Source organism: Oncorhynchus clarkii, chromosome 4 (assembly GCF_045791955.1).
Source record: "Oncorhynchus clarkii lewisi isolate Uvic-CL-2024 chromosome 4, UVic_Ocla_1.0, whole genome shotgun sequence".
Taxonomy (NCBI): domain Eukaryota; kingdom Metazoa; phylum Chordata; class Actinopteri; order Salmoniformes; family Salmonidae; genus Oncorhynchus; species Oncorhynchus clarkii.
In genome coordinates this window covers 29,126,281-29,148,438 of record NC_092150.1, presented here as the reverse complement: position 1 = coordinate 29,148,438, position 22,158 = coordinate 29,126,281, and the positions used below count along the sequence as shown (strand labels likewise).

General features: G+C 44.7%; 1 protein-coding gene across 1 annotated transcript in view; it reads left to right on the top strand.

Annotated features, from left to right (window-relative positions):
- Positions 1-22,158, top strand: part of LOC139406697 (sec1 family domain containing 2) — a 158,149-nt gene that overhangs the window by 27,550 nt on the left and 108,441 nt on the right. The window contains 3 exon segments of the mRNA XM_071149616.1: positions 4,838-4,933; positions 4,936-4,988; positions 16,750-16,755. Of these exon segments, the coding sequence (XP_071005717.1) occupies positions 4,838-4,933; positions 4,936-4,988; positions 16,750-16,755 (155 nt within the window).

Here is a 22,158-nt window from a genome sequence, read left to right as displayed (position 1 = left end):
ATAGACTCTCACACTTTAACAACAACACTTCAAGTTACAGATGCACACTTGCACAGAGTATGCAGCATACCCAATACATGATTATGGCTGAGGTTCCACACAGCACATCTCCTCCAAGCGTCTCTCCTCTACCTGTGGAGTCTGGATCTCTGTTTCCATACAGTGTTGTTCCCATCAGGATATTAGGAAAAGTGGTTGTCTGTCAGTGGGTGGGTGGGTCTGTTAAGTGACTATCATCCATTAGTTCAGCTAACTTTACCTTAACAGGCTGCCACCCCAGGCAGACTAGTATGAGTATTCTAGTGTGTAGGCACTGAACCATGGCATACCATGTGATCGTTTGTTTGATCAATTGGTTAATTTAAGGACTATGAATATACAGTGGTTCCTCCTTTTAAAAGTTGCAGCGTACTGCGGCGCAGCTTGCATGGGGCCGCAGAATTCTATGGCACGTTATTTAAGTGCCAACCACTGGAACCATTAATGCTAGTTAGTGCTAGTTTGACCACCAGAGGGCATCTTTGAGAAGCATTTGATAGCCTTCAATAATGGCTGTACTAGAGAATGCGGACATGCGGGAGACCGGGGTTCAATTCCCCGAAGGGGACGAAGGACTAGGCTATCCTTGTAAATAAGAATTTGTTCTTAACTGATTCCGTATGTGTTATTTCATAGTTGTGATGTCTTCACTATTATTCTACAATGTAGAAAATAGTCCAAATAAAGGAAAAACCCTGCAATGGAGTGGGTGTGTCCAAACATTTGACTGGTACTTGCTTAATTAATTTGATTAATAGTATGGTGTTTCTATTCCAAGAAAAATAAAAAACCCTCTGGGTTTCCGTTAGGATGGAATGGAAAATATGGCGCTGCACAACGTGACGGTCGGGAGTACAGTACTGGGCTATTTACGGGCACGTGGGAGACCGGGGTTCAATTCCCAACGGGGAGGAAGGAGTAGGCTGTCCTTGTACATTTTTATTTTTTATTTTATTTCACCTTTATTTAACTAGGTAAGCTAGTTGAGAACAAGTTCTCATTTACAACTGCGACCTGGCCAAGATAAAGTAAATCAGTGTGACAGAAACAATAACATAGAGTTACACATGGAATAAACAAGCGTACAGTCAATAACGCAATAGAAAAAAAAGAAAGTATATGTACAGCTGCAGCGATCGGTTAGCTGCTCAGATAGCTGATGTTTAAAGTTAGTGAGGGAAATGTAAGTCTCCAGATAATAATTTGTTCTTAACTGACTTGCCTAGTTAAATAAATGGTTTCATGCATGTTAACATTAGAAGCCTCTTCCCTAAGTTTGTATTATTCACTGCTTTAGCACACTCCACCAATCCTGATGTCCTAGCCGTGTCTGAATCATGGCTTAGGAAGGCCACCAAAAATCTTTACATTTCCATCCTTAATTATAACATCTTCCGACAAGATAGAACTGCCAAAGGGGGCGGAGTTGCAGTCTACTGCTGAGATAGCCTGCCGAGTTCTGTCATACTATCCAGGTCTGTGCCCAAACAATTCGAGTTTATACTTTTAAAAATCCACCTTTCCAGAAACAAGTCTCTCACCGTTACCACTTGTTATAGACCTCCTTCAGCCCCCAGCTGTGACCTGGAAAACCATATGTGAACTGATTGCCCCCCCATCTATCTTCAGAGTTCTTACTGTTAGGTGACCTAAACTGGGATATGCTTAACACTCTGGGCGTAAATACAATCTAAACTAGATGCCCTCAATCTCACACAAATTATTAAGGAACCTACCATGTACAAACCTAAATCCGTAACCATGGACACACTCTTAGATATCATCCTGACCAACTTGCCCTCTAAATACACCTCTGCTGTCTTCAACCAGGATCTCCGCGATCACTGCCTCATTGCCTGCGTGCGTGATGACTACCCCCTCATCACTGTCAAACGCTCCCTAAAACACTTCAGCGAGCAGGCCTTTCTAATCGACCTGGCCCAGGTATCCTGGAAGGATTTTGACCTCATCCCGTCAGTAGAAGATGCCTGGTAGGCCTCCCGGGTGGTGCAGTGGTCTAGGGCTGTGCCACCAGAGACTCTGGGTTCGCCCCCAGGCTCTGTCGCAGCCGGCCGCGACCGGGAGGTCCGTGGGGCGACGCACAATTGGCCTAGCGTCGTCCGGGTTAGGGAGGTTAGGCAGGGTTTGGCCGGTATGGATATCCTTGTCTCATCGCGCAGACACTACTAACAATTGGATACCACAAAATTGGGGAGAAAAGGGGGTAAAATTTAAAATAAAAAAAGGATGCCTGGTTGCTCTTTAAAAGTGTTTTTCTTGCCATGCCCAATGCTACAAATGTAGAACCTAAGAACAGATATAGCTTGGTTCAATCCAGACTTGACTGCCCTTGCCCAGCACAAAAACATCCTGTGGCGTTCTGCATTAGCATCGAATAGCCCCCTGTGATTTACAACTTTTCAGGGAAGTCAGGAACCAAAATACTCAGTCTGTTAGGAAAGCAAAGGCTAGCTTTTTCAAACAGAAATTTGCATCCTGTAGCACTAATTCCAAAAAGTTTTGGGACACTGAAAAGTCCATGAAAGTCCATAAGAGCACCTCCTCCAAGCTGCCCACTGCACTGAGGCTAGCAAGCACTGTCACCACCGATAAATCTACGATAATCGATCATTTCAATAAGCATTTTTCTGCGGCGGGCCATGCTTTCCACCTGGCTACCCCTACCCCGGCCAACAGCTCAGCACCCCCTGCATCAACTTGCCCAAGCCCCCTGCTTCTCCTTCACCCAAATCCAGACAGCTGATGTTCTGAAAGAGCTGCAAAATCTGGATCCCTACCAATCAGCTGGGCTAGACAATCTGGACCCTCTCTTTCTAAAATGATCCACCCAAAATTGTTGTAACCCCTATTACTCTCCTGTTCAACCTATCTTTTCTATTGTCTGAGTTAAGCCAAGTTAACAAACAGATCACCGACCATTTCGAATCCCACCATACCTTCTCCACTGTTCAATCTGGTTTCCGAGCTGGTCATGGGTACACCTCAGCCACGCTCAAGGTCCTAAACGATATCATAACCGCCATCGATAAGAGGCAATAGTGTGCAGCCGTCTTCATCGGCTTTCGACTCTGTCAATCACCGCTTTCTTATCGGCAGACTCAGTAGCCTTGGTTTCTCAAATGACTGTGTCGCCTGGTTCACCAACTACTTCTTAGATAGAGTTCAGTGTGTCAAATCTGAGGGCCTGTTGTCTGGACCTCTGGCAGTCTCTATGGGGGTGCCACAGGGTTCAATTCTCTGGCGACTCTTTTCTCTGTATACTTCAATGATGTCGCTCTTGCTGCTGGTGATTCTCTGATCCACCTCTACGCAGACTACACCATTCTGTATACATCTGGCCCTTCTTAAGACACTGTGTTAACAAACCTCCAAACGAGCTTCAATGCCATACAACACTCCTTCCGTGGCCTCCAACTGCTTTTAAATGCTAGTAAAACTAAATGCATGCTCTTCAACCGATTTTGTTCCCCGCACCCGCCCGCCCGACTAGCATCACTACTCTGGACGGTTCTGACTTAGAAGATGTGGACAACTACAAATACCTAGGTGTCTTGTTAGACTGTAAACTCTCCTTCCAGGCTCACATTAAGCATCTCCAATCCAAAATTACATCTAGAATTGGCTTCCTATTTCGCAACAAAGCCTCCTTCACTCATGCTGCCAAACATACCCTCGTAAAACTGACTGTCCTACCGATCCTTGACTTTGGCGATGTCATTTACAAAATAGTCTCCAAAACTCTACTCAGCAAACTGGATGTAGTCTATCACAGTGCCATCCGTTTTGTCACCAAAGCCCCATATACTATCCACCACTGCGACCTGTATGCTCTCGTTGGTTGGCCCTCACTACATATTTGTCGCCAAACACACTGGCTCCATGTCATATAGAAGTCCTTGCTAGGTAAAGCCCCACCTTATCTCAGCTCACTGGTCACCATAGCAACACCCACCCTTACCACGCTCTCCAGCAGGTATATTTCGCTGGTCATCCCCAAAGCCAATACTTAATTTTTCCGCCTTTCCTTCCAGTTCTCTGCTGCCAAAAATCACTGAAGCTGGAGTCTTATATCTCACTCTCTAACTTTAAGTACAGCTGTCAGAGCAGCTTACCTCTACACAGCCAATCTGTAAATAGCACACCCAACTACCTCATCCCCATATTGTTATTTATCCTCTTGCTCTTTTGCATCCCAGTATCTCTACTTGCACATCATCATCTACACATCTATTGTGTTAATGCCAAATTGTAATTATTTCTCCTCTATGGCCAATTTATTGACTTACCTCCCTACCCTTCTATATTTGCACACACTGTACATAGATTTTTCTCTTGTGTTATTGACTGTACGTTCGTTTATGTGTAACTCTGTGTTGTTGTATGTGTCGCACTGCTTTGCTTTATCTTGCCCAGGTCGCAGTTGTAAACGAGAACTTGTTCTCAACTGGCCTACCTGGTTAAATAAAGGTGAAATTAAAAATAAAATAGTAAGTCATACTGAAGTCGTGCACAATTAGCAGTTTCTTTTTAGGTTCATGTCGCCAATTCATTGTCAGTTAGAGACACAGTAGGACCCAAAAGCATAATCAGTGCTCTAACTCCCCCTTGCGCTGGTCTGGAGCAATGAAGTGGTGACGCAAGGTACCGTACTAAACTACAAATTACCTCTGAATCCCGCGGCATAAGCTCGCAATTGTTAAAGGAGGAACCACTGTATAAATAGGAAATTCATATAATTTCCTCATGTCTGATGTCTATGTTGTTGTCCCCCTTTCAGGCTGTGTAACCCCGGAGCAGCTGTGTTCCTACGTGCAGCTGTTTAAAAGTAGCTGGGGGGCTCTAGAGAGTCACTGTGGGGTGCTCCAGCTGGGCCTGGCCACCCCACCCTGCCACGCTGGGACACCTGCCTGGCTTTCGAGAGACTGCTGGTCTCTCAAACATACATGTATTTTACACCATTTTAAAGATAAAATTATCTTTAAACCAGCCACAGTGTCTGAAAATGCTTTACAGCGAAAGCACCACAAATTATTATGTTAGGTCACCACCAACTCACAGAAAAACCCAGCAATTTTTCCAGCCAAAGAGAGGAGTCACAAAAAGCAGAAATATAGATAAAATGAATCACTAACCTTTGATGATCTTCATCAGATGACACTCATAGGACTTCATGTTACACAATAAATGTATGTTTTGTTCGGTAAAGTTCATATTTATATCCAAAAATCTGAGTTTACATTGGAGCGTTATGCTCAGTAGTTCCCAAACATGCAGTGATTTTTGCAGAGAGCCACATCAAATTACAGAAATACTCATAATAAATATTGATAAAGATACGACTATTATACATGGAACTTTAGATAAACATCTCCTTAATGCAACCGCTGTGTCAGATTTCAAAAAAACTTTACAGAAAAAGCAAACCATGCAATAATCTGAGTACAGCGTTCAGACGACAAAATCAAGCCAAATTGATATCCGTCATGTTGGAGTCAACATTAGTCAGAAATAGCATTATAAATATTCACTTATCTTTGATGATGTTCATCAGAATGCACTCCCAGGCATCCCAGGTCCACATTAAATGTTTGTTTTGTTCGATAATGTCCATCATTTATGTCCAAATACATCATTTTTGTTAGCCCGTTTGGTAAACAAATCCACACTCACGAAGCACGTCCACCAGTTGCAGACGAAATGTCCAAAAGTTCCGTTACGGTCCATAGAAACCTGTCAAACTAATTATAGAATCAATCTTTAGGATGTTTTTAACATAAATCTTCAATAATATTCCAACTGGAGAATTCCTTTGTCTCTAGAGACGCAATGGAATAGAGCTCGCTCTCACAGGAGCGCGAGACTGATGTCGAGGCTGCTGGCAGACACCTGACTCAATCCGCTCCCATTCAGCCTCACTTCACAGTAGAGGCATCAAACAGTTTCTAAAGACTGTTGACATCTAGTGGAATCCAAAGGAAGTGCAACATCACCAATATCCCACTGTAAATTCAATAGGGGCTGAGTTAAAAAACTACAAGCCTCACATTTCCCACTTCCTGGTTGGATTTTTTCTCAGGTTTTTGCCTGCCGTATGAGTTATGTTATACTCACAGACATCATTCAAACAGTTTCAGAAACTTCAGAGTGTCTTCTATCCAAATTTACTAATGATATGCATATTCTAGCTTTTATGGCAGAGTGGCAGGCAGTTTAATTTGGGTATGATTTTCATCCAAAATTCCCAATGCTGTCCCCTACCCTAGAGAAGTTAAACAGTACTAATACGACCTACGCAGATTGATCAAGATGGCGAAACAGAGGTATAGGGACAAAGTGGAGGAGGAATTCATCAGGTCAGACACAAAACATATCTGGCAGAGGCTCCTAGCGATCACGGATTACAAAAAGAAAACCAGCCACATCGCGGTCACCAACGACACCATACCGGACGAGTTAAACACCTTTTTCTCACGGTTGGAGCACAATGACCAAGAACTGCCGAGGAGAGCCCCTGATGACAATGTGGGCTACATACTCACAGTCCCCGCTGAGGACATACAGGGCCTTTGGAAAGTACTCAGACCCCTTGGCTTTTTCCACATTTTGTTACGTTACAGCCTCATTCTAAAATGGACGAAATAAAAAACAATTCTCAGCAATCTACACACAATACCCCACAACGCGAAAACAGGTTTTTAGAGATTTTTACAAATGTATTGAACATTTTTTTTAGTAAGTATTCAGACCCTTTGCTATGAGACTCAAAATTGAGCTCAGGGGCATTCTGTTTCCATTGATCATCCTTGAGATGTCTCTACAACTTGATTGGAGTCCACCTGTGGTAAATTCAATTGATTGGACATGATTTGGAAAGGCACACACCTGTCTTTATAAGGTCCCACCGGTGTCAGAGCAAAAACCAAGCCAGGAGTTCGAAGGAATTGTCCGTAGAGCTCCGAGACAGGATTGTGTCGAGGCACAGATCAGGGGAAGGGTACCAAAAATGTCTGCAGCATTGAAGGTCCCCAAGAACACAGAGGCCTCCATCATTCTTAAATGGAAGAAGTTTGGAACCACCAAGACTCTTCCTAAAGCTGGCCGCCCAACCAAACTGAGCAATCGGGGGAGAGAAGGGCCTTGGTCAGGGTGGTGACCAAGAACCCGATGGTCACTCTGACAGAGCTCCAGAGTTCCTCTGTGTAGATGGGAGAACCTTCCAGAAGGACAACCATCTATGCAGCATTCCACCAATTAGGCCTATTAGGTAGAGTGGCCAGGCGGAAGCCACTCCTCAGTAAAAGGCACATGACAGCCTGCTTGGAGTTTGCCAAAAGGCACTTAAAGACTCTCAGACCATGAGAAACAAGATTCTCTGGTCTGATGAAACCAAGGTTGAACATCACATCTGATCACATCTGCATCACATCTGGAGAATAACTGGCACCATCCCTACGGTGAAGCATGGTGGGGGCAGCATCATGCTGTGGGGATGTTTTTTCAGCGGCAGGGACTGGGAGACTAGTCAGGTTCGAGGGAAAGATGAATGGAGCAAAGTACAGAGAGATCCTTGATGAAAACCTGCTCTAGAGTGCCCAGGACCTCAGACTGGGGCAAAGGTTTACCTTCCAACAGGACAACGACCCCAAGACAACACAGGACTGGCTTCGGGACAAGTCTTTGAATGTCCTTTTGTGGCCCAGCCAGAGCCTGGGCTTGAACCCGATCGAACATCTCTGGAGAGACCTGAAAATAGCTGTGCGACAACGCTTCCCATTCAACCTGACAGAGCTTGAGAGGATCTGCAGAGAAGAATGGGTGAAACTCCCCAAATACAGGTGTGCCAAGCTTGTAGCATCATTCCCAAGAAGACTCGATGTTGTAAACGCTGTCAAAGTTTTATTTGTAATAAATTGGCAAACATTTCTAAAACCTATTGGGTTATTTTGTGTCGATTGAAGAGGAAAACATTTTGGGGGTCAATTTTAGAATAAGGCTGTAACGTAACAAAATGTGTAAGAAGTCAAGGGGTCTGAATAATTCCCGAAGGCACTGTATCTACCTCAATTTCCCTGCACATCGACTTGGTACTGGTACGCCATGTATATAACCAAGCTATTATTGCTCATTGTGTATTTATTCTTTGTGTTACTATATCTTTTTTCTATTATTATTATTGATTTATTTATTGTATTCAGCATAGTTGGGAAGGGCCCAACATTTTACTATTAGTGTACACCTGTTGTTTACAAAGCACATGACAATAAAAATGTGATTTGATTTTCAATGAGGGCACATTTTCCACAGGTCTTCATACAAAGTGCTGCTCTGATTCCACGGAGGAAAATGAGCAAGCATCACGGCCGTTCCAGGCTTAGCAGGCTAATGAGTCAATTTTGGATAAATAGATCTGAGAGTCCAGCGAGTTAAGCACCTATCCTCATCAGAGCAGAGTGGTAATGATAACAGGAAGTAACATGGGTTAATATTGACCTCTGACCCAACAGTCCATTAGCCAGTTAAAAAGGGCCTTCTCTATAAACAGGGCTCTCTCTCCCTATTAAACAGATAGTACATTATTCTGGGGCTGGGGCCATGCGGTGGCTGTGCAGTCAGGCCTGGTGTATGTAAACACAGCCGTCCCAGACCATCTCAGACTGTCTCAGGGTCCAGTGCAGGGGGAGAGAGAGGGGGGTTTATTCCTGGGTCACCTGACAGTGAGTAAACTCCATTAGCTATCTGCTCTGCATTCCCTCCCACTGTAATCCCCCTTGACTAAACACAGGAAGGAAGAGATGGGTAAATAACTCACTTCTCTGATAAACCAAGCAACTTTTTTCTTCTTCTCTCTCCTTCCCTGAAGTAAATTGAATGGATTGGTTTGACTCAAACAGTAACAGTGTCAGGATATGTCCATGTTGGTGTGTGGCATGTCTGTAGATCAGAGTGACACAGATATGAGCAGGACAACGGAAGAGATGCTAGGATGGGGAGAGGGAAGGACATGAAGAGAGAGGGGGAAAGACAGAGTAAAGATGGAGAGAGATATCTCTGAAGTAAGACAGAGAGTCTCTGAAATTGTGCTAGAGAGACTCAGGGACTTCCAGGCCCCTGCTGTTCACACTGTGAAGTGGCCCTCTGTCTCCACCGGGCTTACCGGTCCCTCCCTTCCCCCAGTGTTGGGGGGGTGTCTGGGGAATAGATGAGAGGACAGTCAGTCCAGGTCACCCCAGATATGAGGCTGTAAAGAGACGGTAGGGAGTCTGCAGCACTGGACTCCTAGATGACTCACACCAGCATGTCAGTCATTCACACTCATTTGTTACAGTCTGCAGCCCCCCAGGGCAGTGTTTCCCAACTCCAGTCCTCAAGTACCTCCAACAGCAGACATTTTTGTTGACACCCCGGACAAACTCACCTGATTCAACTCTTTGAGGGCTTGATGATTAGTTGACAAGTTGAATCAGATGTGCTACATAAAAATGTGTGCTGTTGGGGGTACTCAAGGACTGGTCCAGAATGTCACGATGCCCTGTGGGGGTAGGTAGGGGACAACAGTAGCAGATTGAGACAGTCCAGAGAGGGGAGGAATGTCTGGGCTGGCTTGGGGACAGGCTTCATACCCCTGGGGTAAAGACAATTACAGACTTAAAGCCCCTCTGTCTGTGGCATGCAGGTCAGATAAGAGACTACAGACAGTGGACCCGACCAATAGTTAGACTAAACTGGCCATGTTGATGTAAACCAGATTTGACTAAACCAGACTAGATTGCATATTGATCTTCTTATTAACTTTTTCTGATTGAAAGGGAAAATAAAACATTGATTTTGCAGAAATGTTTCTCGTAGCCTACTCACACTCTGCCATGGCTGTAGTTTTGAGCCTGCGCAGGAGAGGTCAGAGGTTAGGGTTCAGGGATTAGAGTTCAGGAGTCTGGTTAGCAGATGTTAATGCAAGTGTAGCGAAATGCTTGTGCTTCTAGTTCCAACAGTGCAGTTATATCTAACAAGTCATTTAACAATTCCCCAACAATGACCTAATACACACAAATCTAAAGGGGGAATGAGAATATGTACATGTAAGTATATGGATGAGTGATGGCCGAGCGGCATAGGCAAGGTGCAATAGATGGTATAAAATACAGTATATACATGTGATATGAGTAATATAAGATATGTAAACATTATTAAAGTGGTATTATTTAGAGTGGCATTGTATAAAGTGACTAGTGATCCATTTATTACATTGGCCAGTGATTGGGTCTCAATGTAGGCAGCAGACTCTCTGAGTTAGTGATTGCTGTTTAGCAGTCTGATGGCCTTGAGATAGAAGCTGTTTCTCAATCTCTCGGTCCCAGCTTTGATGCACCTGTACTGACCTCGCCTTCTAGATGGTAACAGTGTGAACAGACAGTGGTTCGGGTGGAAGAATGCCCTTGATGATCTTTTTGGCCTTCCTCAAGCCCACTACTGTTGTGTCCACGCAGTCGTGGGTGAACAGGGGAGTACAGGAGGGGGCTGAGCACTCACCCTTGGGGGTGGCCCATCAGAAAATCCAGGACCCAATTGCACAGGGCGGGGTTGAGACCCAGGGTCTACAGCTTGATGATGATGAGCTTGGAGGGTACTATGGTGTTGAATGCTGAGCTGTAGTCAATGAACAGCATTCTTACATAGGTATTCCTCTTGTCCAGATGGGATAGGGCAGTGTGCAGTGTGATGGTAATTGTGTCGTCTGTGGACCTGTTGGGGCGGTATGCAAACTGAAGTGGGTCTAGGGTGGCAGATAAGGTGGAGGTGATATGATCCTTAACTAGCCTCTCAAAGCACTTCATGATGACAGAAGTGAGTGCTACGGGACGGGAGTCATTTATTTCAGTTATCTTTGCCTCCTCGATACAGGAAAAATGGTAGCCGTCTTGAAGCATTTGAGGACAACAGACTGGGACAGGGAGCAATTGAATATGTCCGTAAACACACCAGCCAGCTGTTCTGCACATTCGTACAATGTTAACGTCGTAAAAATAGAAACATACATACAAACATAGTAACCAGAGTCAGATAGTCAAAAATAGCAAACCCACAGACAATTAGACAGGGATAAAGCATCTGGCTGGTTGTTCTAGAATGTGAACCAGGGGCATAGGGACAGACAGAGCAGAAGCCTTGTTTCTGATCAGTAATAGCTGGGAGCCGGAATGTTATGAGAGGCAGGTCACGCTAATCCCAGCAGGGATGGAGCAACAGGCCGGGGTGGAGAGGTTAGTTCTACTCTGCTCCACTGCTCTCCCATTGCTTACATACTTACTACTGACTACTGCTATGCCTCTTAATGAACAACAGACAACATGATTGACTGACCGTCGCTCTCCCTTTCGTATCCTCATTCAATAAAGTAGGCCTACTCCCTAGTGAGTTAGGCCTACTCCCTGTTCATTCAGTTTATCACTGTCTTTCAGAGAGATTGTTTCCCTCACTAACTGGCTCAGCCACTAGCTGGTCTATGGGAGGGATGTAGTACATGTATGCTGTGTGAGTAGCTCAGTCTGGGCTGCTGACGTAGAGGTAACTAGTGTGATGTTCCAGGAAGGGGTGAAAGGGAGTGTTTGTTGAGGCATACCCCACCCCTGTCCAGCACTAGTCCCAGGCTGCACACAGGCCCTGTGATTGTGGGCTGGGTACGACCCAAACCTGCTCAATCTGCCCCATTCAGACAAACCCTCTTCCATTCCAGTGGGGGGGCAGAGGCGGGGGCAGCATTGGCAGGTAGCGTGGCAGCGCCAGCAAAGTGGGTACCCTACCCCCACCAACCTTGAGGTAAAGCCCTATGGAGAGGTATTTACTGTACCCAAACAGCCCTCTTCATAACTCTGTAAACACCGTGAACTAACACCACCGATCACACTGACCACATCTAGCTATATCACTACAACCACCATGTCATCCTACACAACCACATCTATATTACTACAACCACATTTTTATCGCTGAAAAATAAAACTATATTTCACACTCTATAACCTCGACAATATACTGTAACTAACTTCTAAAGTGAGGGAAAGCTTTCTTACGTGAGTAGGTAAAAAGTAAATCTACTGTTTTCTGTTTTTATTTTATTTTTACTGTTAACCACAGAGTGAATGAGAGGTCAGAGGTGTCGACCTGATCACAGGATGACCTGACCTCACAGGACCTCTCTCACATGGTTACAGTCCATTCCCGCTTAATTCGCTTAATAGCTCAATAAAACTTGGGGCTCACATATTACGGGTCATTTTTGATTGCAAACATCAACTCTCCCGTCACAAGCCTTGATCGTGAGATCTGATTTCGCAAGACCATGTTTTGAATGGGGTCCCGAACATACACAAAACACACATACATCAGCTAAAAACAGAAACGACAATACACAGTGGGGATCAGATGGTTATCACTGGGCCTACCTGGTATCCAGAGGACCTGAGGACACATTTTCCACTTTCTTCTATAAAAGCCTGCTGATTACTATGATACTAAAGCTGGAAGGCAGAGTGGACTGTGAGAACTACAGAGGTCAGAAGGGTACAGGACAGGCATAGACTAATGTGGATCAAGGAGGACTAAGGTGGTACAAAGGATACTGGTACCAAGTAAGCCGCGGTTTCTTCCTCCCTTTTTAATAAGCATGGGTCCAGCTCAGAAAGCAGGTTTACAAGGTTGTTTTCAAATTCCACTTTGGCATGGGACGCTGACTGGTGCAGGCCTGTTTTGTTTTTCCGTGATTTACTTTTAATAAGTTCCTAAATACTGTGCTGTCCTGCTGCTGGCTTTACAGCTTCAGGAATATAAAGAGACTATGAAAACAGAGGTAAGAGGACGAGGAAATGGCTTAGGAATAGAGTAGTATTAATTAGATTACGGCTCTGTCGCCACTCTGTGTGAGATAGTTTTTAAACTGTTAGCAGACCACTGCTATAGGTTAGAGGTGTGATGAGAGCGAGTAATGAGATTTACTCTCCAGCTCTTGTCCTGTCTGTTTCCCTCGCTCCCCTTCTCCAGCAACCCCTGACCCTGCCATGGTCTGACACCATGTGCACATCCATCCCCGTGTACACTGCTTCCTCGTCTCCTGTCTCCTCAACAACTCTAAACACCTCCAGGAAAGCAGCCCCCCCCCCCCCCCCCCCCCCAGACATTTACAGGACCTGCATGTTTTTTCCTCCAAACACAACTGGCTGTGTTTATAAACCACAGGAGAGAGAGTCACAGTGTGTGTTTCTCTCTCTGACGAGACAGTTTATCCCAACAAGTTTGTGGTCATCTCGCCTCAACAGTGTCACCACCACCCCCTGTTCCACACTCACCTGCAAAACCTAAGCAAACTGAGACAGACCGAGAGAGAAAAAGCCTCTCTTTGGTATGGTGTGTGAGCAACAAGATCTCTTAGTTTATGGATGAACGTCTATTTTCTACAATTCCGCAAGATTACAGGGTTTATTCCGTGTGGTTACAGGGTTAAAACATTAACAACTCAAAGGGTCAAGTTTAGGTATTAATTCTGAGTAGTTAAGGTTAGGGCTATGGTTTTAGGGAAGGCTTAAAACAAAATAATGAAAAACAACATGCTGTTGAGGGGGTGTGGGGGAAATGTCCATGGGGGAAGTAGGGGAGAGCTGATGGTTTAATGGTAGAAACTATTGGCCACTAGCGACTCTTGTGGCGGGACGGATGCAATGCACGCTGACACGGTCACCAGGTGTACGGTGTTTCCTCCGACACATTGGTGCGGCTGCTTCCGGGTTAAGCTGGCGTTGTGTCAAGAATCAGTGCGGCTTGGCTGGGTTGTGTTTCGGAGGACGCACGGCTCTCGACCTTCGCCTCTCCCGAGTCCGTACGGGAGTTGCAGCGATGGGACAGGACTGTAACTACCAATTGGATACCATGAAATTGGGGAGAAAAAGTGGTAATAATTTTTTTTTTTTTTACATTTGTTATTTCAGAAAAGGGGCAATGCAGATAATTCGGGTGGCTATTTGATGAACTATTTTGCAGTCTTATGACTCGGGGGTAGATGTTGTTCACAAGACTTTTGGTCCCAGATTTGGTGCTCCGGTACCGCTTGCCGTGCGGTAGCAAAGAGAACAGTCTATGACTTGGGTGGCTGGAGTCTTTAACAATTTTGATCCACCACCACAATGAATCTCAATAGTATGTTTAATAATGTGCTGTCAAGCGCTTGATGTTAAGATTTTCATCAGTGGCAAGGCCTTCAAATCCATATCACAGACCATTGAAATAATACCTCATGACAAAGGCCTTAGTGTGAATTGACAATGTATTTGAGTATTACAGTATACAGTAGAACTGGGAATTGCCAGGGACCTGACGATACAATATTATCACGATTCTTACTATAGGTGCCGATATGTGTTGCAAAATCGATATTCAGATTTTTTGGCGATTTGATGTTCAAAACATATTGCTCACCGTATGTCTGCTGCAGAGAGACAAGAGAGCCAGTTTTGATCAGTCAGAAATAAAAGTGCTGAAAACATGTTGGCTCAGTATTTAAAAAGAAGATGGAGAACAAGCTATAGAATGAAAAATACCGTAGTTTTGGCTCAGGTACAACCGACTAACAGTACCTACAGTAGCAAACAAAATATCAATATAATACAGTCCAAAAATAATATCACGTTACCCCTCCATCACTAGTATACAGTATGCCTGAGAACATTGAAACGGCTGATGTGCTTAAGGGATCCTTGGCTCTCATATCCCCACTTTTCCCTCTTTCTTTCCTTGGAGGAGGTGTTTGTTCCCCTTTGGCAGAGCTTCACGTGTTGTTGGCGCGATGTTCACCACGTCAGTACTTCTCGTCTGTGACACATTTTTGAACTTGTCTCTATTGTTTGCTGTGGCGGCTTGGCTGTGGAGTCAGAACCATTGATGTCAGGAGTTTTCATGTGGCTAGGATTTATTTCTGTGTGGCTGTAGATCTAATGTTTTTCCCAGTCATGGGAGAGAGGACCTTGTGTGTTTCCGCAGGCTCACTCTTTAGACCTAATACCTCAACGTAGCCAGAAATACACACTTTGTACACAAAACTCAAAGCGAACATACTCATAGCACAATGCTCATTCCTAGAGCAGGTTAAGAATGATGTCCGATAGGAGAGGTGTGATCTCATGCAAAGCTTTGTGTTTTGTCTTCCCCTCTGTGTGTTTGGGGTTGAGACTGTGAGTGTCCAGGGGAGAGGGTTGCTGTGCGGTATAGGGAGCAGGGTCTGACTGTCCTCAGTAGAACCTCTCCTCTCCTGGTGAATCGGGTCAGTGTGGTCTGCTGACTGGTCCTGCTGGCGTCAGGCTCTTCTGAGCGTACTCCGCTCCAGCCGGACACCACAGACTGGGGAAATCCCCCACAATGCTCTACATTCACCCCTTCACTCTAATGAGGAAGGTTCTGGAAAGAGATTGGGGCCCTTGGAGAACGAGACCTAACAGTGACCCAGTGTCCCAGACAGACCGTGTAGAAATACCCTGCCCAGGCCAGAGAGTGATTCAGCTAGAACAACACTTTCCTGTGGTGGACCCTTATCCTGCTGTCTCTACACCTCATCTACCTTTCAGTTTATTTGTCTGTTTTAATAGAGTATCAACATCTCTCTTTATACCATTTATGGTGTAGTTACCATTCATTGTAGATACAGTAAGTAGTATTGGACAAAGATCCTTTCTGGTCCCTCTCAATACCTTGTGTTTGTGTCTATGTGTGTGCACTGAGGCTGTAACAGTGGCTGTGCTTCCTGCCGTGTCCCATGGCATCAGACACAGGCTCTCTGTTCAGCCCTCTACCAGCTCCACCTCAGCAGAGATTAGCTATCAGCTCATTTGTCACTACCTGCTGAGCACAGGCCAACAGAGGTTGCAGGCCGGGGGAGGGGGGGGGGTTGATTGAACAACCGAGGGCAAAGGGCTTATCTGATTGAAGAGTTAAGGATGAGATAATTGATCTGTTTGAGCTGTTATGGGTGATTGGCCTGTAGAGGGTTAACCCCAGCAGGCCCATGCTGTACAGATGGAAACCTAACTGACTGGAATGTGTGTATGTGTGATGATGAAAGACCAGTCTGTGTGTGGGATGTTCAGAGCTGATCTGGGCACTATGGGCAGAGCCCTGTTTGCCTGTAGCTTCCTGGGCAGTCTGAATTGGCAGGCAGCAGACTGGTCGCGTCCTCTACTGCCCACAGTTCCCTGGATGGGGCACAGACTTCCTCTTTGTGGACACAGGGATGGGATGGGGAGGTGAGGGGAGTGTAGGAGTGTTCCCCTCAGGTCGATGTAGAACACGGGCAAGGGGACAAGGGCTCCTCTCTGTAACACCCTGTAATTATACCCAGCTGAGACCCATGGACCCCTCCAGTCATCCCCCCCACATCTCCCCCTTCCCCCTCCTCTCTCCTCCACCCCAGTGCTTACTCATGCCCACCTTTAGACCGCCCTCCCTCTTGCCCCGGGGATGCAACCCACTCACCCATATGGAACAGGACTCCCCCGGTCACTATGGTGACCCCCGATCTCCATGGTAACTAAGCAGCGCAGGTCAGGCTGGGTCAATCAGAGACGGAATCCTGCCACCCTAGCCCTGTCATTAATTACCAACAATTCCCATGTGCTCTGGTGCGGTGTCAACCCATTAAATCCAATAGGATAGGTCCAGGTGAAGTTGAGTGAGATGGGTTTGGCATTTTCATGACACCCTATCTGTCTGTAGCAGGGTGATGTTATGTGTTATGCTAGTCACACAGGTGAATCACCTCTGACAGTGTTTAGGAAACAACAGACTCATGTTAGCCATAACCTGAGCTCACTCTTTGACCTTTTCACTATTCAACAAGGCCTTGGAGTAACGTTTCCCTGAGAGTAGATCTGTAGTGTCCTGTCTGAGTCATTGCAAGGCCTCATGTAGGCAAGAAGATGTAATACTGTTCTCCTAGCATCCAGGAGTCCGGGCCGTGTTTTAGTTAAGCTACCGCTGTGTACAGCGCCAGTCCTGTCCAACATTCTGTGTTTACATGTTTTGACAACACCGGATTTATATGCTTTTTCTTTTTTCTTTTTCCAAGTGAAGCTGGTGTTTGCGTTCGTGAGGAAATCTTTGAGAAATTGCATGAACGCTTTTTCTTAGCTTCGTTGACGGGGCAGGTTCACTTTTGTTGTTTCTGGAATCAACTGCTATGAGTTAGAAATTAAACTCATCTGTGGAGTTTTCTGAGGGCGGCCCCCCTGTTACCCCCCCCCCCCCCCCCCTCTCTCTCACAGTGTGATTGACAGCTGGACACAGAGAGGGGGAGATGCCCCAAGCGTTCTGTCTGCTCGGGTCTGGAGATACTTAAAGGCCCAGTGCAGTCAAAACATGATTTTTCTGTGTTTTATATACACTGAGTATGCCAAACATTCGGAACACCTTCTTAATATTGAGTCCCCCCCGCCCTCTCAGAACAGCCTCAATTCGTTGGGCGTGGACTCTACAAGATGTCGAAAGCGTTCCAAAGGGATGCTGGCCCATGTTGACTCCAATGCTTCCCACAGTTGTCAAGTTGGCTGAATATCCTTTGGGTGGTGGACCATTCTTGATACACCCCGTTTAAAGTAGAGGTCGACCGATTAAACGGAATATCCGATTTAATCAGGGCCGATTTCAAGTTTTCATAACAATCGGAATTCGGTATTTTTGGGCGCCGATAATAAAAATAAAAATTATATATATTTTTTATATACCTTTATTTAACTAGGCAAGTCAGTTAAGAACACATTCTTATTTTCAATGACGGCCTAGGAACGGTGGGTTAACTGCCTTGTTCAGGGGCAGAACGACAGATTTTCACCTTGTCAGCTCGGGGGATCCAATCTTGCAACCTTATCAATCAATCATAATCACTAGTTATAACTACACATGGTTGATGATATTACTAGTTTCTCTAGCGTGTCCTGCGTTGCAACGCTGGGGGATGATTTAACAAAAGCGCATTTGCGGAAAAAAGCACAACTGCACGACTGTCCCTAACCATAAACACCAATGCCTTTCTTAAAATCAATACACAGAAGTATATATTTTTAAACCTGCATATTTAGGTAAAATAAATCCAGGTTAGCAGGCAATGTTAACCAGGTGAAATTGTGTCAAGGGTATATGCAACAGTTTGGGCTGCCTGGCCAGAATAATTTGCCAGAATTTTACGTAATTATGACATAAAATTGAAGGTTGTGCAATGTAACAAGAATATTTAGACTTAGGGATGCCACCCGTTAGATAAAATACCGAACGGTTCCGTATTTCACTGAAATAAGAAACGTTTTGTTTTCGAAATGATAGTTTCTGGGGCGGCAGGGTAGCCTAGTGGTTAGAGCGTTGGACTAGTAACCGGAAGGTTGCAAGTTCAAATCCCCTAGCTGACAAGGTCGTTCTGCCCCTGAACAGGCAGGTAACCCACTGTTCCTAGGCCGTCATTGAAAATAAGAATTTGTTCTTAACTGACTTGCCTAGTTAAATAAAAAAATTTTTTTAAAAAGGCTCGTATTTCTGTGTGTTATAACTAAGTCTATGATTTGATAGAGCAGTCTGACTGAGCAGGCTCGTAAGCATTCATTCAAACAGCATTTTTGTGCGTTTTGCAAGCAGCTCTTCGCAAGCACAACGCTGTTTATGACTTCAAGCCTATCAGCCGGTGGTGTAACTGATGTGAAATGGCTAGCTAGTTAGCTGGGTGCACGCTAATAGCGTTTCAAACGTCACTCGCTCTGAGACTTTGAGTAGTTATTCCCCTTGCTTTGTGGAGCGATGGGTAACGCTGCTTCGAGTGTGGCTGTTGTCGATGTGTTCCTGGTTCGAACCCAGGTAGGGGCGAGGAGAGGGACGGAAGCTATACTGTTACACTGGCATTACTAAAGTGCCTATAAGAACATCCAATAGTCAAAGGTATATGAAATACAAATGGTATAGAGAGAAATAGTCCTATAAATACTATTTTAACTACAACCTAAAACCTCTTACCTTGGAATATTGAAGTCTCATGTTAAAAGGAACCGCCAACTTTCATATGTTCTCATGTTCTGAGCAAGGAACTCAAACGTTAGCTTTTTTACATGGCACATATTGCACTTTTACTTTCTTCTCCAACACTTTGTTTTTGCATTATTTAAACCAAATTGAAAATGTTTCATTATTTATTTCAGGCTAAATTGATTTTTATTGATGTATTATATTAAGTTAAAATAAGTGTTCATCCAGTATTGTTGTAATTGTCATTATACCGATTTAATCGGTATTGGCTTTCTTTGGTCCTCCAATAATCGCTATCGGCGTTGAAAAATCATAATCGGTCGACCTCTAGTTTAAAGGCACTTAAATATCTGGTCTTGCCCATTCACTCTGAATGGCACACATACACAATCCATGACTCAATTGTCTCAAGGCTTGAAAATACTTATTTAACCTGCCTCCTCCCCTTCATCTACACCGATCTACACCTGGATGTCATGGAAAGAGCAGGTGTTCTTAATGTTTTGTATACTCAGTCTATGTTTCCACACTATGAGGTTGGAATTATACTGTGAATTTGTGAAAATGCTGATAATGGGCTTTTAGTGTTAGATCTGTTTGAAAAGACTGCCTGAAATCTTTGCCTGTTTTCGTGGGATGGAGTTTTAGCCTGCCTGGTGACATCAGTAATGGACCAATAAGAATGAGAGTTCCAAACCTCACTGCCAATAACAGCTAGTTTTCAGTTTTCCCCTCCCCACTCAGACCACTCACAGACAGTCCTAGCAAGAGTCTTGCTTGAGAAATTGTTACCCAGATATTATTTGACATTGAGTTAAAAGACCTACGCATTGGACCTTAAAATATCCTGCTATCACCTTTCTCCCTCCTATATGTCTCTTTATCCCCACTCTGTTTCTGTAGGCTATCACCTTTCTCCCTCCTATATGTCTCTTTATCCCCACTCTGTTTCTGTAGGCTATCACCTTTCTCCCTCCTATATGTCTCTTTATCCCCACTCTGTTTCTGTAGGCTATCACCTTTCTCCCTCCTATGTCTCTTTATCCCCACTCTGTTTCTGTAGGCTATCACCTTTCTCCCACCTATATGTCTCTTTATCCCCACTCTGTTTCTGTAGGCTATCACCTTTCTCCCACCTATGTCTCTTTATCCCCACTCTGTTTCTGTAGGCTATCACCTTTCTCCCTCTTATATGTCTCTTTATCCCCACTCTGTTTATGTAGGCTATCACCTTTCTCCCACCTATATGTCTCTTTATCCCCACTCTGTTTCTGTAGGCTATCACCTTTCTCCCTCCTATATGTCTCTTTATCCCCACTCTGTTTCTGTAGGCTATCACCTTTCTCCCTCTTATATGTCTCTTTATCCCCACTCTGTTTCTGTAGGCTATCACCTTTCTCCCTCTTATATGTCTCTTTATCCCCACTCTGTTTCTGTAGGCTATCACCTTTCTCCCTCCTATATGTCTCTTTATCCCCACTCTGTTTCTGTAGGCTATCACCTTTCTCCCTCTTATATGTCTCTTTATCCCCACTCTGTTTATGTAGGCTATCACCTTTCTCCCTCCTATATGTCTCTTTATCCCCACTCTGTTTCTGTAGGCTATCACCTTTCTCCCTCCTATGTCTCTTTATCCCCACTCTGTTTCTGTAGGCTATCACCTTTCTCCCTCCTATGTCTCTTTATCCCCACTCTGTTTCTGTAGGCTATCACCTTTCTCCCTCCTATGTCTCTTTATCCCCACTCTGTTTCTGTAGGCTATCACCTTTCTCCCTCCTATGTCTCTTTATCCCCACTCTGTTTCTGTAGGCTATCACCTTTCTCCCTCCTATATGTCTCTTTATCCCCACTCTGTTTCTGTAGGCTATCACCTTTCTCCCTCCTATATGTCTCTTTATCCCCACTCTGTTTCTGTAGGCTATCACCTTTCTCCCTCCTATATGTCTCTTTATCCCCACTCTGTTTCTGTAGGCTATCACCTTTCTCCCTCCTATATGTCTCTTTATCCCCACTCTGTTTCTGTAGGCTATCACCTTTCTCCCTCCTATATGTCTCTTTATCCCCACTCTGTTTCTGTAGGCTATCACCTTTCTCCCTCCTATATGTCTCTTTATCCCCACTCTGTTTCTGTAGGCTATCACCTTTCTCCCTCCTATATGTCTCTTTATCCCCACTCTGTTTCTGTAGGCTATCACCTTTCTCCCTCCTATATGTCTCTTTATCCCCACTCTGTTTATGTAGGCTATCACCTTTCTCCCTCCTATATGTCTCTTTATCCCCACTCTGTTTCTGTAGGCTATCACCTTTCTCCCTCTTATATGTCTCTTTATCCCCACTCTGTTTCTGTAGGCTATCACCTTTCTCCCTCCTATATGTCTCTTTATCCCCACTCTGTTTCTGTAGGCTATCACCTTTCTCCCTCCTATATGTCTCTTTATCCCCACTCTGTTTATGTAGGCTATCACCTTTCTCCCTCCTATATGTCTCTTTATCCCCACTCTGTTTCTGTAGGCTATCACCTTTCTCCCTCCTATATGTCTCTTTATCCCCACTCTGTTTCTGTAGGCTATCACCTTTCTCCCTCCTATGTCTCTTTATCCCCACTCTGTTTCTGTAGGCTATCACCTTTCTCCCTCCTATATGTCTCTTTATCCCCACTCTGTTTCTGTAGGCTATCACCTTTCTCCCTCCTATATGTCTCTTTATCCCCACTCTGTTTCTGTAGGCTATCACCTTTCTCCCTCCTATGTCTCTTTATCCCCACTCTGTTTCTGTAGGCTATCACCTTTCTCCCTCTTATATGTCTCTTTATCCCCACTCTGTTTCTGTAGGCTATCACCTTTCTCCCTCTTATATGTCTCTTTATCCCCACTCTGTTTCTGTAGGCTATCACCTTTCTCCCTCCTATATGTCTCTTTATCCCCACTCTGTTTCTGTAGGCTATCACCTTTCTCCCTCCTATATGTCTCTTTATCCCCACTCTGTTTCTGTAGGCTATCACCTTTCTCCCTCCTATATGTCTCTTTATCCCCACTCTGTTTCTGTAGGCTATCACCTTTC